Genomic DNA, 13,286 nt, shown 5'->3' with positions numbered 1-13,286 from the left:
ATATATATATATATATATATATATATATATACAATTAAAGGTTAGGAAAGATTAGCTGATTTAAAAAGTACGACCTCCCACAAAGGGGATAGACGTAGACCATTGAATCTGTTTAAGTTAGGAGAGTGAAATAAAGTTTCACACGTTTCTTTATAAAGCCGTTCCATGAGGAACCGACTTTTGTGAAGGACTGTTGTCTTGTTCCAATGAACTCTATGTCTAGTGTTGATGTTATGCTCTGCGAGTCAAGGCTGTTTAGGTTCACAGTATTGAATATAAGACTTGTGTTCTTCTAGTTGAATAAAAGCAGATCTTCCTGTTTGTCTGAAATAAGATAACCCAAAGGAGCAAGGAATCTGGTAGATGCCTGGATAATTGAGATGTGGAAGCTTGTTCTTTGGAGAACTGAGAAAGGTGGAGATTTTTCTGATGGGGCGAAAGGCAACAAAAATGTTTAATGGTTTTAAAACTTTTGCTATACACTCAGTCCGCACAGTTAGCCGAGTGGCTATGTGCTTCGCAACCATATGCCTGGGAAAGGAGTGTCTTGGACGTGGATCGCAACAAAAATGTTTAATGGTTTTAAAACTTTTGCTATACACTCAGTCCGCACAGTTAGCCGAGTGGCTATGTGCTTCGCAACCATATGCCTGGGAAAGGAGTGTCTTGGACGTGGATCGCAACAAAAATGTTTAATGGTTTTAAAACTTTTGCTATACACTCAGTCCGCACAGTTAGCCGAGTGGCTATGTGCTTCGCAACCATATGCCTGGGAAAGGAGTGTCTTGGACGTGGATCGCAGGGTTTTTCTCCCCAGTTTATCTGGGGTTTTTTGCTCCTGCAAGCAGGCAAACTGGCCCTGTGAACACATGCTTCTACAGACATAGGATACCTCTAGGAATAAGGAGTAACCAACCTATTCCATAGAATTTCAGTTCTGAATGTCTACACAGTAAAAAGTGTAGGTCTACGTATGAGTGTAAATCAGGAGGAGCTATGCATTCACTAATGCCTTGCACATAAGGGATAGGAATACAAGTTAGTTCTTCTGTATTTGAAGATACCAAAACTGCTCAAAGCTCTTTTGATGAAAGAATTCTTATAACCATTAGATAAAAAAAGTGGAAATAATATGTTGCAATTCTTTCTGTAATAGCTCATCTGAAGAACATAAGGAGTGGGACCAATGAACCACTGTTTTAATAGTTCCAGCCTTTTGACTGGGATGGCGATGAGATTCAGCAAGGATATAATGGCCTGTATGAGTCTTCTTCCTAAAAACTGAGAAATGTAGGTTACCATCTGGTTGGCAAAGAATTAAAAGATCTAAAAAGGCTAACTGCTTATTTACTTCTTCCTCTAGGGTGAACTGGATCCTTGGATGAAGTGCATTTAATTTCAAGAGAAACTGTTGTAATTCATAAGAAGAGCCATTCCAGATAGCAAACATGTCATCTACATATCTGAACCAACGAGTAGGTGAAATGTTGTCAAAAAATACGTTGTTCAAAGTGCTCCATAAAGAAGTTGGTGATAGCAGGAGAAATAGGATTGCCCATTGCTGTTACTTCGATTTGTTGATATAACTTGTTTTTAAAGGAAAAATAACAAGAATGTATTACAAAATCAAATATTTTACCAATGTCTGAAGGAAATTCTTCAGATAAAGTAATTCAGTAGTAATTCAATGCTGTCAGATAAAGGAACTTTAGTAAATAATGAAACAACATCTAAACTAATCATAATATCCGAAGTGTTCAAATGAAGATTAGAAATTTTATTTTTGAAATCCAAAGTATTTTTTACATCAGTAGCAGTTCTAGTTGAAGAAGTGAGTGGAGAAAAAGGAAAACTGCTGTGGGGGATATAGTTGAGATATTTAATGAGCAGTTCATAAAGGTCTTTCATCCTTGTGAATGTGACACCATGGAGAGTTTGAGAACAGTGAATGAGGAGAAGAGACTGACTGTGAGTGTGGAAGAGGTATGTGGGGAATTAAGCAAACTTGATATTAAGAAGGCTATGGGACTTGATGATATATCACCATGTATTTTGAAGTAATGTGCCAGGGAGTTGACATCTGCCTTGACATATTTGTTTAATATGAGTCTTACAGCAGGTCAAGTTCCAAATCAGTGGAAGGAAGGCAAGATTGTACCTCTTTATAAAAGAGGTGACAAGAGTTCAAGCATCAAATTATAGCCCAATCTGTGTGTCAGGTATTGTGGTTAAAGTGTTAAAAAGACTAGTGAGAATCAGAATTGGAAACAATGGTATTATCTTTAACAACACATATTTGCTAAAGGGAGGTCATATTTTAGTAATCTACTTATTTATTACAATAAGGTGAAAGCAGCATTGGATGTGGGAGTAGATACACAGTAGTATACTTAGACTTTGCAAAGGATTTTGATAGATTACTGCATGATAAATTGATAGTCAAACTAGAGTGGCTGGGGCTGGATATTAGACTGGTGCATTAGATTGGAGATTGACTGTCTGATAGATATCAACAAGCTGTGTATGGGGCAGCAATATCCCAGAAGAGGAAAGTCCCTGGTGGTGTGCCTCAGGGATCTGCTTTAGGACCATTGCTATTTAATCTCTATGTTAATGATATTGGGGAAGATTTGAAAACAGCTGGATATACAGCTGTTTGCACAGTTGGAACAAAGTATGAGGAGTAGAGCAGATGTTGTGGCCTTACAAGAAGACTTGAATAGATTGAGTGAATGGGTAAAAGAGTGAGGATAACAGTGCAATGTTGCAAAATGTAACGTTTTAAAATTAGGAAAACAAAGATAGGATGTAGAATTTACTCTTTGTGGTGGCATATATTGTTGGAGATGGAGGAAATAAGATCTCTTATTTAGTCCATCACAACATTTCAGACAGATTTGGTTACCTGGTTTTCAAAAGGATGAAGAGAGATGTTGGAGAGGATCTAGAGGTGAATGACCAAAATGTTTCTGTCTGGAATGTTGAATATGAAGAAAGGTTGAGATGAATCAAAGAGGTGTGTAAGTTAATAAGAGGTTGTTATAAGATTAACACTGAAGAGCTTTTTCATAAAATGGTGGAAGATTGGGGGAAAACAACAGGTTATCTTTGGAACCTGTATAAGGAAGATGTGACCAACATAGTGAGAAGTAGGTTTCTTGCATTGTGAATGAGAGTTGTGAATGATTGGAATGTACTGCCTGAGAGTATGTGAATGTGTTTAGGGAGAAGTATGATGAGCTGTGTGTATGACAAAAGGGACCTCTTAGATTAGTCTGTCACTCCATGATAATAATAATAAATCTTTTCAAATTAATAATCAGTCTGAAAGATGTGACATCTGGATTTGCCCTGCATTCACCAATGAGATAGCTTGGAAAAAAGTATATGTTTGTTTGTAGAGCAGGGTCTCCGGATTAACTGCACCTCACCTCACCTCAAAAGAGCACCAAATATTCTATAAGTTTCAAACTTTTTGAAGGTAGGACTAATATAAAAAATAATAAATATACAACAAATATAGGTATTATTTCTGGGAAATCTCCCATGTTACTCCTCTTAAAAACTATTATGTTTATGGCTAATTTGCCTGCTTTTGTTTAGGAGTGCCCCTTTAGGAATATAACAAATATAATATTCGTTATATATTTATATAATATATAATATTATATAAATAAATAAATAACACTGGTTTTGACAATTACCAGTTTGTCTTGATTTCAAATATAAAAACAAAGTTTTTGAAGAAAAATAATTTTAAAAAAATGTTCATACATGATTGTATATACTTAAACAATTTTTAAGTGGAATCATCAGACATAAAACATAGAAGTGATGTAACTGTCATATGCTAGGTAAAAAACAGACAGAAATAAGTAAATTAAGAATGAAGATACCAGTCTAGAGGTCAGAAGTCATAGATGATTACATCTTTCCTTTTCTTTTTATTTCGAAAAAGAAAAAAAAAGTTGTAAAATCTAATATGAAACATATCACAACTAATAAATAATTACAAGTATGAAATAAAACAGATTCTAATAAAACGTTTATCAAAAACATAATTACCTCAACTTTTCCATCTTTAATACAATGCAATAACTTTGCATTCTGATTTCTTCTCCGTTCTTTTCTAAACCATAAAAAGATTTTTAAAAAAGAGTGTATATAAATAAATGAATCATTACAATAGCTTTTTAAAAATTTTTAAAAGTTTTTACAAATTTTTAAAAAAGAGTGTATATAAATAAATGAATCATTACAATAGCTCTAAAATGAGACTTTAATATACTGTGTTAACATAACAATGTTTCATTAAGGCGAGTTTGAAAAAGAGGGTAATAACAGGCAGGAATTTTTCATGCCAAAAACAAACAGTGTCAGTGACTGAATATTCACAAATAGAACAGAATTATGCTAAGTATGATGTTTCAGTATGTAAATTGCCATGAAGTGTTATGTATATTTTATGTATTAGCCAGGAAAAAGCCTACCGTTTCCTTGGATACTTTCTAAGAATAAATGACTTTTTATGACTCAAAATTCATAAAAAGTCATATATTCTTAGAGGACACGAAAAATGTGCTTTTAGTTTCTAAATGGTATTGGATGGCCATGAAATGATTTAAGCAATCTGACAGCTTTATTTTTAATAACAAATGTAAATTTTTATTTTTCATAGAGAGTATGGATTCAGTCAGTGCTGTTCTACAGGTGTTCTAAATATCCCCAAGACTTTTGATTTCTTTTGAAAAATCCTATGGCCTCTCCTTAAACTGGTTTAAGGTCATCTTGTCACTGACTGTAAGTGTAGATAGATGGCTTTTTACTCAAGACCAACAAATGCTAGATTCTAAATATTAAATGGATAAGAATCCTATATCGTTATATAGCCAGTAAGTGAAACTCAAGATCGATAACTACGATCTATGAGTTTCAATGCTGAAAAACTATTGGCAAAGGCAATTCGAAGCAAAGATGGAGCAAGCTCCCTCACTATTCTTGATATTCTCTCATAATGTAAAACACAGCTCCTAGGAGATGTAATACTGTCATTACATTATGCATCATTTTAATCATTATCCCCTCATAATGTAATGACAGTATTACATCTCCTAGGAGCTGTGTTTTACATTATGAGAGAATATCAAGAATAGTGAGGGAGCTTGTTCCACCTTTGCTTCGAATTGCCTTCGCCGATAGTTTTTTGGCATTGAAAAACTATCGGCGAAGATTATAGGATTCTTATCCATTTAATATAGGATTCTTATCCATTTAATATCTATTCAATTGCCAGAAAACTAGCCTTTTGGCTTTTTATTTTAATTACAAAATGCTAGATTCCTTCAAGGCTGTGTTCTTTTAACTCATTACTGAAGTGTATTGGTGATCTTCTTTCAATGACTGCTAGTGATGAGCCACACAAATTTAGTGCAATCAGTGTTCTAAATGTGGTGTCAGTCTCAAAGAGGTCTCCCTATCCAAGAAACACATATATTACAACATTTGGAATTTGTTCTTGTCCTTCAATTATTGTTAATGAAGTCATCAAATTTAAAATTATGTCAGTGTTTTCTTGAATTTATGTTTAGATATAGTCTGAAATTTTTTTTTTTTTAGCAGAAAACTCTTTATCCCGCCTTTAAAAGACTCCCTATCCCATTCTCAAATATTATCCCTAGGGATAATAAAAAGAGTTATTTTAACACAGTTGTAGAATCCATAATTTCAAATGTGAATGCTGATCACCATGTAACACTAAAAGAAAGGATAAAAATATATATATCGTTTCTTCTACTCAAAACTGGAAATAGAAGTCACTAAAGTTATATATGGAGAACTGTGAAGCTCTAAATACTTTATTATTATTATTATTTGACACCTCCAGGGAGTCCAAAGACTCATCGAGGGAGAGTGTGCCAACAGCATCGAACGATGGGTCTCCTTACTTAACTGAGCCATTAGTAGCAGAGGCTCTACCAATCGACCAACCTTTGCTGACTTTACATTATAGTAATGTTTTTATTTTATTCTATTTATTTATTTCTACATCGAAATAATTATTTTCTTCTGCTGACTTCAAATCTTATACATACACACACAACTCTGCCATGCATGGCTCTTTTTATTGTGTAGACCAGTGTTTCTCAAACTTCAGATATCCGTGTACCCTTCTTAAATTTTCATTATTACCAAGTACCCCTAATTAATTAATTAAAAATATTAATTAAAATCAAATATCTATTTTATTTGAATTTATATGTTCATGTAAACAAAAAATATGATTTATTTTTAAATTTGGGTTCTCTAGAGATGTCAGACGACACACTCATCAATTTTATTTGATCCAGATGCAATATCAACATTTTCTTGTTGCTTACAGCTACTTGTATTTGCTATATTGCTCTCTTTTGGGATTTATAATAAAGATTATAAATCCAATCTTTAACCAATGATCCATACGTAAGAATTTGAAAGCTAAAAAAAATACTGTATTTACTCAAATATAACTCTAACTTTTTTCACAAAATGAAAGCTAAAAAATCATGATGCAAGATACGTGCAGGAATTTTTGGAAACTAAAGTTTTCAGAAAAAAAAATGAAAATGGTGCGACTTACCAAGAAACTCCTACTTGCTATCACTACTTTTGGCATCGAGAACAGTTTCTTTGTGTGCATCGTCAAAGTCATCTACCCAAATAGTGTCATCTTCTTTCCCATTATTTCAAGCAAAAATGACAAGTAATTTACAAGACGTGAGATACGTAGAGCAGCGAAGAACTGCATATGATTGGTGCGGTATTAACAAAAGATCGCGTGAACCAAAGACAAATTAGCATTTCAACAGTTGAGTTGAAATGCAAATTCCCTTCAACAGAATTCCATAATATCTGAAACACATTCACCATGTATTTCTTAGTTTTAACAGGTTAACGATGGGGTGGTGTCAAGCAAAACCATATGTTCCACTGGCAACATATGGTTTTGCTTGGTCTATACAACAGTTTCTGTTGGAGAGGGGATGTGATTCATTAGTTAGTGCTGTTTTATCCCGGTTGTCTCTAATTGCACTGTTTGCTTGAAAAATATAATGACTCTTTTAATTATGCATAGCTGAAAATTGCCATGTACCCCCAGGGGTACGTGTACCACACTTTGAGAAACACTGGTGTAGACAAATAAAACTTCTGCAACTATTAATATTAAATGTTGATCTCTATCCATTCTAAGATCTGGAAAAAACAATCTCACAAATTATTCATAAGACTATTACACTTTTTTTTATAAAATCTTTATCAAGTAGCTTTATTTTTATCCTCCTACATGTTTCGTCAATCCGTTTCTATTGGCATCCTCAGGGAATACAAATCAGTAAGCAAAAATGAAGGTTACAGATTAGGTTATAACCGATGGTTCTAAATCATACAAAAAATTGGTATTGTGCGTGACAATGTGCGTGTCTCGTTAACGTGATTTATTCGTAATGACTCATGACGTAATTGTTATGAAAGTTCATTTCTTTGATATTTAATGATCTGATAAAAGTTTTCCAAATTTCTGGTAAAATTAGACCTTGATTCTTGTTTAGATTTTCAGTTTTACGGACAACTGTAGCTGCTTCTTTAAAGGTTCTTGAATGGTAGTTATCTTCTATGTATGGCATAAGGCTCTTATCCCACTCAATGTGATGATTAGTAGAGGCAAAGTGGCATGAAAAGCCTGAAATGTCTTGTCTGTTATTTCTGACATATCCTATGTGTTCTTTCTTTCTCGTTTCGAAGCTTCTAGATGTCTGACCTACGTAACTAATACCACATGAACAAGGGATATTATATACTCCAGAGTATTTGTAGAATGGGTGAGGATCTTTCGGAGATCTTAAAAATTTCCGAATAGTGTTGATTGGTTTGAATGCCACTCTGATCTTATGTGGTTTTAAAAGGTTATCTAATTTTTTGGAAAGGTTGTTGACAAAAGGAATCGTAATTGTACTGATGTATTGGACGTCATCACGTTGTCGATGTGGTATATCAATAAATAGAATCTTGTTATAGAGTCTTTTAGGGTAACCATTTAAAGAAAGTTCTCTGGATATTGTGGTTAATTCCGTGAGTAGGTCATCCTCGTCTGTCATATACTGTATAGCTCTTTTCTTGAGACTATGGATAATGCTAATTTTCTGAGCTATGTGATGAGCTGAGTTGAAATGGAGGTAACATCCAGTATTTGTAGGTTTTCTGTATACAGATAGGTTGATACTATTATTGGATTGTTTCTTTATTAAAACGTCAAGGAATGGCAGTTTTTTTATCTTTTTCCATTTTTAATGTGAATTTGATGGTATTGTGGAAACTATTGATTTGGTTGAGGTAATTCATTAGTTCTTCTTTTGTATGATCCCAAATGATAAAGATGTCATCTACATATCTGTACCAAATTTTCGGTTTTGGAACGATCTGGATTAAGATTTTTTTCTCTAGATCTTCCATGAATAAGTCAGCAACTGGAGGTGAGAGGGGGCTACCCACAGCTAATCCAGTTAGTTGTTTGTAGATCGTTTCTTGCCAAATGAAATAGTTAGAAGTTAAACAGTGATTGAACAAAGTAGTGATGTTTCTTGGGAACAATTTCTCTAAGATGTTGATGACTTCAACCACTGGAATGTTAGTAAACAGAGATGTGATGTCCAGGCTTGCTAGTATATCCTCTTCAAAAATAGGGATATTTTTTATTTTATCTATAAAATGTTTTGAGTTTTTAATATAAGTATCCGAGACGTGAATGTGTTGTTGTAAAATCTTCGCAAGATGCTTGGATAGTTGGTAAGTGGGAGAATAGATTCCATCAACTATTGGACGTAATGGTATACCTTCTTTGTGAATTTTTGGAAGGCCATACAATCTAGGAGTAAGTGGGTGCATAGATTTTAACCTAGTCTGTAACCTTCATTTTTGCTTACTGATTTGTATTCCCTGAGGATGCCAATAGAAACGGATTGGCGAAACATGTAGGAGGATAAAAATAAAGCTACTTGATAAAGATTTTATAAAAAAAGTGTAATAATCTCACAAATTATTTCTCTCTGAAAGGAATCCAAATCCATCTAATCTTACTTTTAATAACAACCAGGTTGTGATGTGTATGCTCAGGCTCTTGGTATACACATGAAATCTATAACTGAATCCAGAACAATTTTTCTTTTGCTCTATAGTTGTTATTTCTAACCTGAAGAACCACTTGCCTACAAATATGAAATCAATCTTATGGAACAGCACTTCCATGTTTGGCAGGTGCATTCCCATCTGAGGGAAAAAAAAAAAAAAATCCAGATCTTATTCATAGTACAAGGTAATTAATGACACTCCCACATTATCTCACTTCACTTCACTTCTGGTCTGCATAACATAACACTATCTTTTATGCCTCTTTCTCTTCTACAGGTAATTTCACCACTAACCTAACTGTTAAAATGAACAACAATCAACTAACACTTAACTTCAGATTCCCAATGCTAACTACTCATCTTGATTCGCTCACTAATTCATTCCTGATACCACTTTTCACACCATCTGGTGACCAGGGTTAAAGAATAGTCCCAATGTAGCCCATGCATGTCGTAAAAGGTGACTAAAATGGGGACCCAGTACCTGGGGGTATAGCTGGTTTCCTTCTTGTAAGGTTGGGCACAGGGCTAACAACCCTGTCCTGTAAAAACTCATTTGTTAAGAAAGTCAAAAGGAAAATTAGCCAGATGGACTTCGCAGGAAAACAGAAAAAGGATTATGAATATTGGTTTGGAAGCTGGAATGTTTTGAGCCTGAACAGACCAGGAACACTGAAGAGAGTGTGTGAGGAACTACAGAGATATAGAGTGTGGATAAAAGCATTGCAGGAGGTGAGATGGAAAGGAAGTGGCATATTTGATACCAGAACACATACTATTTTTTACAGTGGAGGAGATCAAAAAGCATTTGGCACCGCATTTTTAGTTAATAAAAAATGGAAACACTTGGTTCTTGATTTTAGACCAGTTAATGAATGACTTTGTGTACTGAGAATAAAGTTTAAGATATTCAATATTTCACTTATATGTGCACATGCACCAACTGAGGACTCTTGTGAAGAAGACAAAATGAATTTCTATGAATTATAGAAGATACATGATCAGGCACCGAAACATGATGTAAAAATGGTCCTAGGAGACGTGAATGCCAAAATAGGAAAGGAAGAGACCTTCCAACCAACAATTGGAAGAGATAGTGCACACGAAGAAAGTAATGAAAATGGCATGAGACTAATTGATTTTGCAAGTAGCAAAAATATGATCATATGTACAACCTGTTTTCCACATAAAAAAGTACATAAAGTTACCTGGAGATCGGCAGATGGAATAACGGAAAATCAGATACATCATGTGATGATTGATAGATGACATGCAACAGATATCATTGATGTAAGAAGTTTTAGAGGAGGGGATTGTGATCATTACTTGTTAAAAATTAAATAAAAACAAAGGATAAAAATTAATAAAGTAAGTAGAGGAAAGAGAACACCAAGATATGACATCCAAAAATTAAAAGATGGAAAAATCAAACAAAAATATATTGAAAGATTGAGAGAAGAAATAAATGAAGAAAATGAGGATGAACATATAAATAATATGACCATAAATAAAAGATGGGAAGGGATCAAGAATAAAATTACTAAAGTAGCTGAAGAAGTCCTGGAATTCAGAAACAATGATAAAAGAAATGAATGGTATGATTTGGAATGTAGAAAAGGTGTTGAAGACAGAAATACAGCTCGTCTAAAGATGCTTGGACAAAAAACTCGAGCAAATGAGAATGAATATAGAGAAAAATGAAAACAAGCCAAAAGGATGTGTAGAAGAAAGAAACGTGAATGGGAAAAGGCAAGTCTAAATGAAATTGAGATTTTGAAGAATACAGGACAAATTAAGAAAATGTATAATAAGATAAAGGAAATTAAAGGCGGATTTCAACCCATAACAACTGCAGAGACCATGAGGGAAACTTGCTCAGTGGAAATGAGGACATTTTGAGAAGGTGGGCAGAATATTTTGAAGATCCCCTTCAGGACAAAACAAGCTTGGAAAATAACGTTCCAGAAGAAGACGAGTTTAACGAACCCCTGGCAAGTATGGGAAAAGCTGAGACAGAGGAAGCACCAGAATTAAACGAGGTGGAATTAGCCCTAAAGAAAATGAAAAAATAATAAAGCACCTGGTGAAGATGGAATACCAGTTGAGCTATTAAAATACGGTGGGCAATCACTATTAATCAAAATACATAAGTGCTTGTCAGAGGTATGGGAAATTGAATCTATGCCTACTGAATGGGACACTGCTATTATCGTTCCTATACATAAGAAAAATGACAAGTCTCTGTGCCAAAATTATAGAGGAATATCGCTGTTAGCGGTAATTTACAAAATATTTGTAAGGGTACTGGCAACTAGATTGGAACCCTTTATAGAAAAAACGCTGGGCGACTACCAATGTAGCTTTAGGTATGATAGATCAACAACAGACCAGATTTTTATAGTATGAATTATAATGGAGAAATGCTACGAGTTCAATATCAATCTGCACCATTTGTTTGTGGACTTTAAACAAGCTATGATAACAGCAATAGAGATAAGCTATTTAAAGTCATGAAGGAATTCCAAATTCCACCTAAACTGGTAAGATTAGTTAAAATGACACTCAGAAATACCATGGGTAGAGTGCAAATACAGGGCAAACTCACACCAGAGTTCAGGATTACCACAGGATTACGACAAGGAGATCAACTATCAACAATGCTTTTCAACCTATGCCTTGAAAGGGTAATACCAAATGTAATTATAAACAGAGGTGGAACTATTATGAATAGAAGTCTACAGCTTTCGGCTTTTGCGGATGATGTGGACTGTATTGCAAGGGCTGAGAGAAGCCTTAGAGAAGGTTATAGACAAATGAGAGAGGAGGTAAGAAAAATGGGACTACAAACAAATGAAACTAAAACAAAATACTTAATTGTTGCCAGAGATAAACAAAAATTGGGAACCAGCCAAAGTTTCACAGTAGATGAAGAAACCTTTGAACGAGTCCAGCAGTTCAAATATTTCCATATAATTACATAACAAAACAAGCTATTTTTATATCAGGAGTAATTTCATGCTAAAGAATGAAATTACTCCTGATATTGTTTTGTTATGTAAGCCCCCCCCCCCCCCATTGGTGAGTAAAGAGAAAAATACTTTGTGGATTCTTTCATTTCATTCCCTTTGGTCAATTATCTCACAGAATAATTACAGTACAAATTCTTATCTAAATAAAGCTACACTCAACCTACTTCCTGGCAATGTTACTTGTGTAGAGGCTTAAGTGCTGTGAGGACATTATGTTGGAGGTTTAATGGATTTTTTACAACACTCAAAAAGAATTAAAATAGAATTTAATACTTCCTATATTTCCTCGCTCATTCTTCGCCTCCAAAAAGTAACTTATCGTATGCCCAATGCATGGCTCTCCTGAAACTACGCAAAGAAAAAAGTATCGTCATCACTAGAGCGGATAAGGGTAATGTCACAGTCGTTCTTAATACCAGCGAATACAATCGTAAAATGAACATTATCCTCTGTGATCGCACTACCTACATCCCGCTAGAACACGACCCCACAGAAACACAAGTTAAGAAATTAAAAATCTTACTTAAAAAAGTAACCTCCTGGCCCCCTGACATCACGAAAAAACTTAAACCTTTCCGCTCCCGTCCCCCCCGAATATACGGTTTACCAAAAATCCACAAACCCAATTTCCCACTCAGGCCTATAGTAGATGCCACCAATGCACCTTGTTACAGACTCAGACTGTCTAAACAGTCCCTCCCTCACCGGAAATTCCGCATCCTATATAAAAAACTCGACCCACTTTAAAGCCCTCACAGAAAATTTAACCTTGAATAATACAGACATATTAGTAAGCTTTGATATCTCCTCATTGTTTACCAATATTCCCTTAACTGACACTTTATCTCTCTTAGAAAACGTTTTTCCCTCTGACATCTTAGATCTCCTTTCCTTTGCCATCAACTCTGGGTATTTCTCTTGGAAGAACAAAATCTACAAGCAGATAGAGGGAACCGCCATGGGTTCCCCCCTCTCATCCCCACTTGCCAATTTCTATATGGAAGATTTCGAAAAACGAGCCTTAGACTCAGCCCCACTCAAACCGTCTATCTGGCTAAGATATGTAGATGATGTGTTCTCTATTTGGCCTCATGGC

At 34.7% G+C, this 13,286-nt stretch overlaps 1 protein-coding gene across 1 annotated transcript in view; it reads right to left on the bottom strand.

Annotated features, from left to right (window-relative positions):
- The window catches only part of LOC150100569 (uncharacterized), a 305,525-nt gene that overhangs the window by 87,261 nt on the left and 204,978 nt on the right, over positions 1-13,286 (bottom strand). Inside the window, exon 9 of the mRNA XM_090401835.1 lies at positions 4,066-4,129. Within this exon, the coding sequence (XP_090257961.1) occupies positions 4,066-4,129 (64 nt within the window). The remainder of the gene's footprint in view (positions 1-4,065; positions 4,130-13,286) is intronic.

The sequence above is a fragment of the Typopeltis vanoorti genome, chromosome 12 (assembly GCF_054136105.1).
Source record: "Typopeltis vanoorti isolate ZY-2024b chromosome 12, IOZ_Tvanoo_1.0, whole genome shotgun sequence".
In the NCBI taxonomy this organism is placed as follows: Eukaryota; Metazoa; Arthropoda; class Arachnida; order Uropygi; family Thelyphonidae; genus Typopeltis; species Typopeltis vanoorti.
The sequence above is the reverse complement of the archived record's forward strand: the minus strand, read 5'-3'. Positions and strand labels throughout refer to the sequence as shown.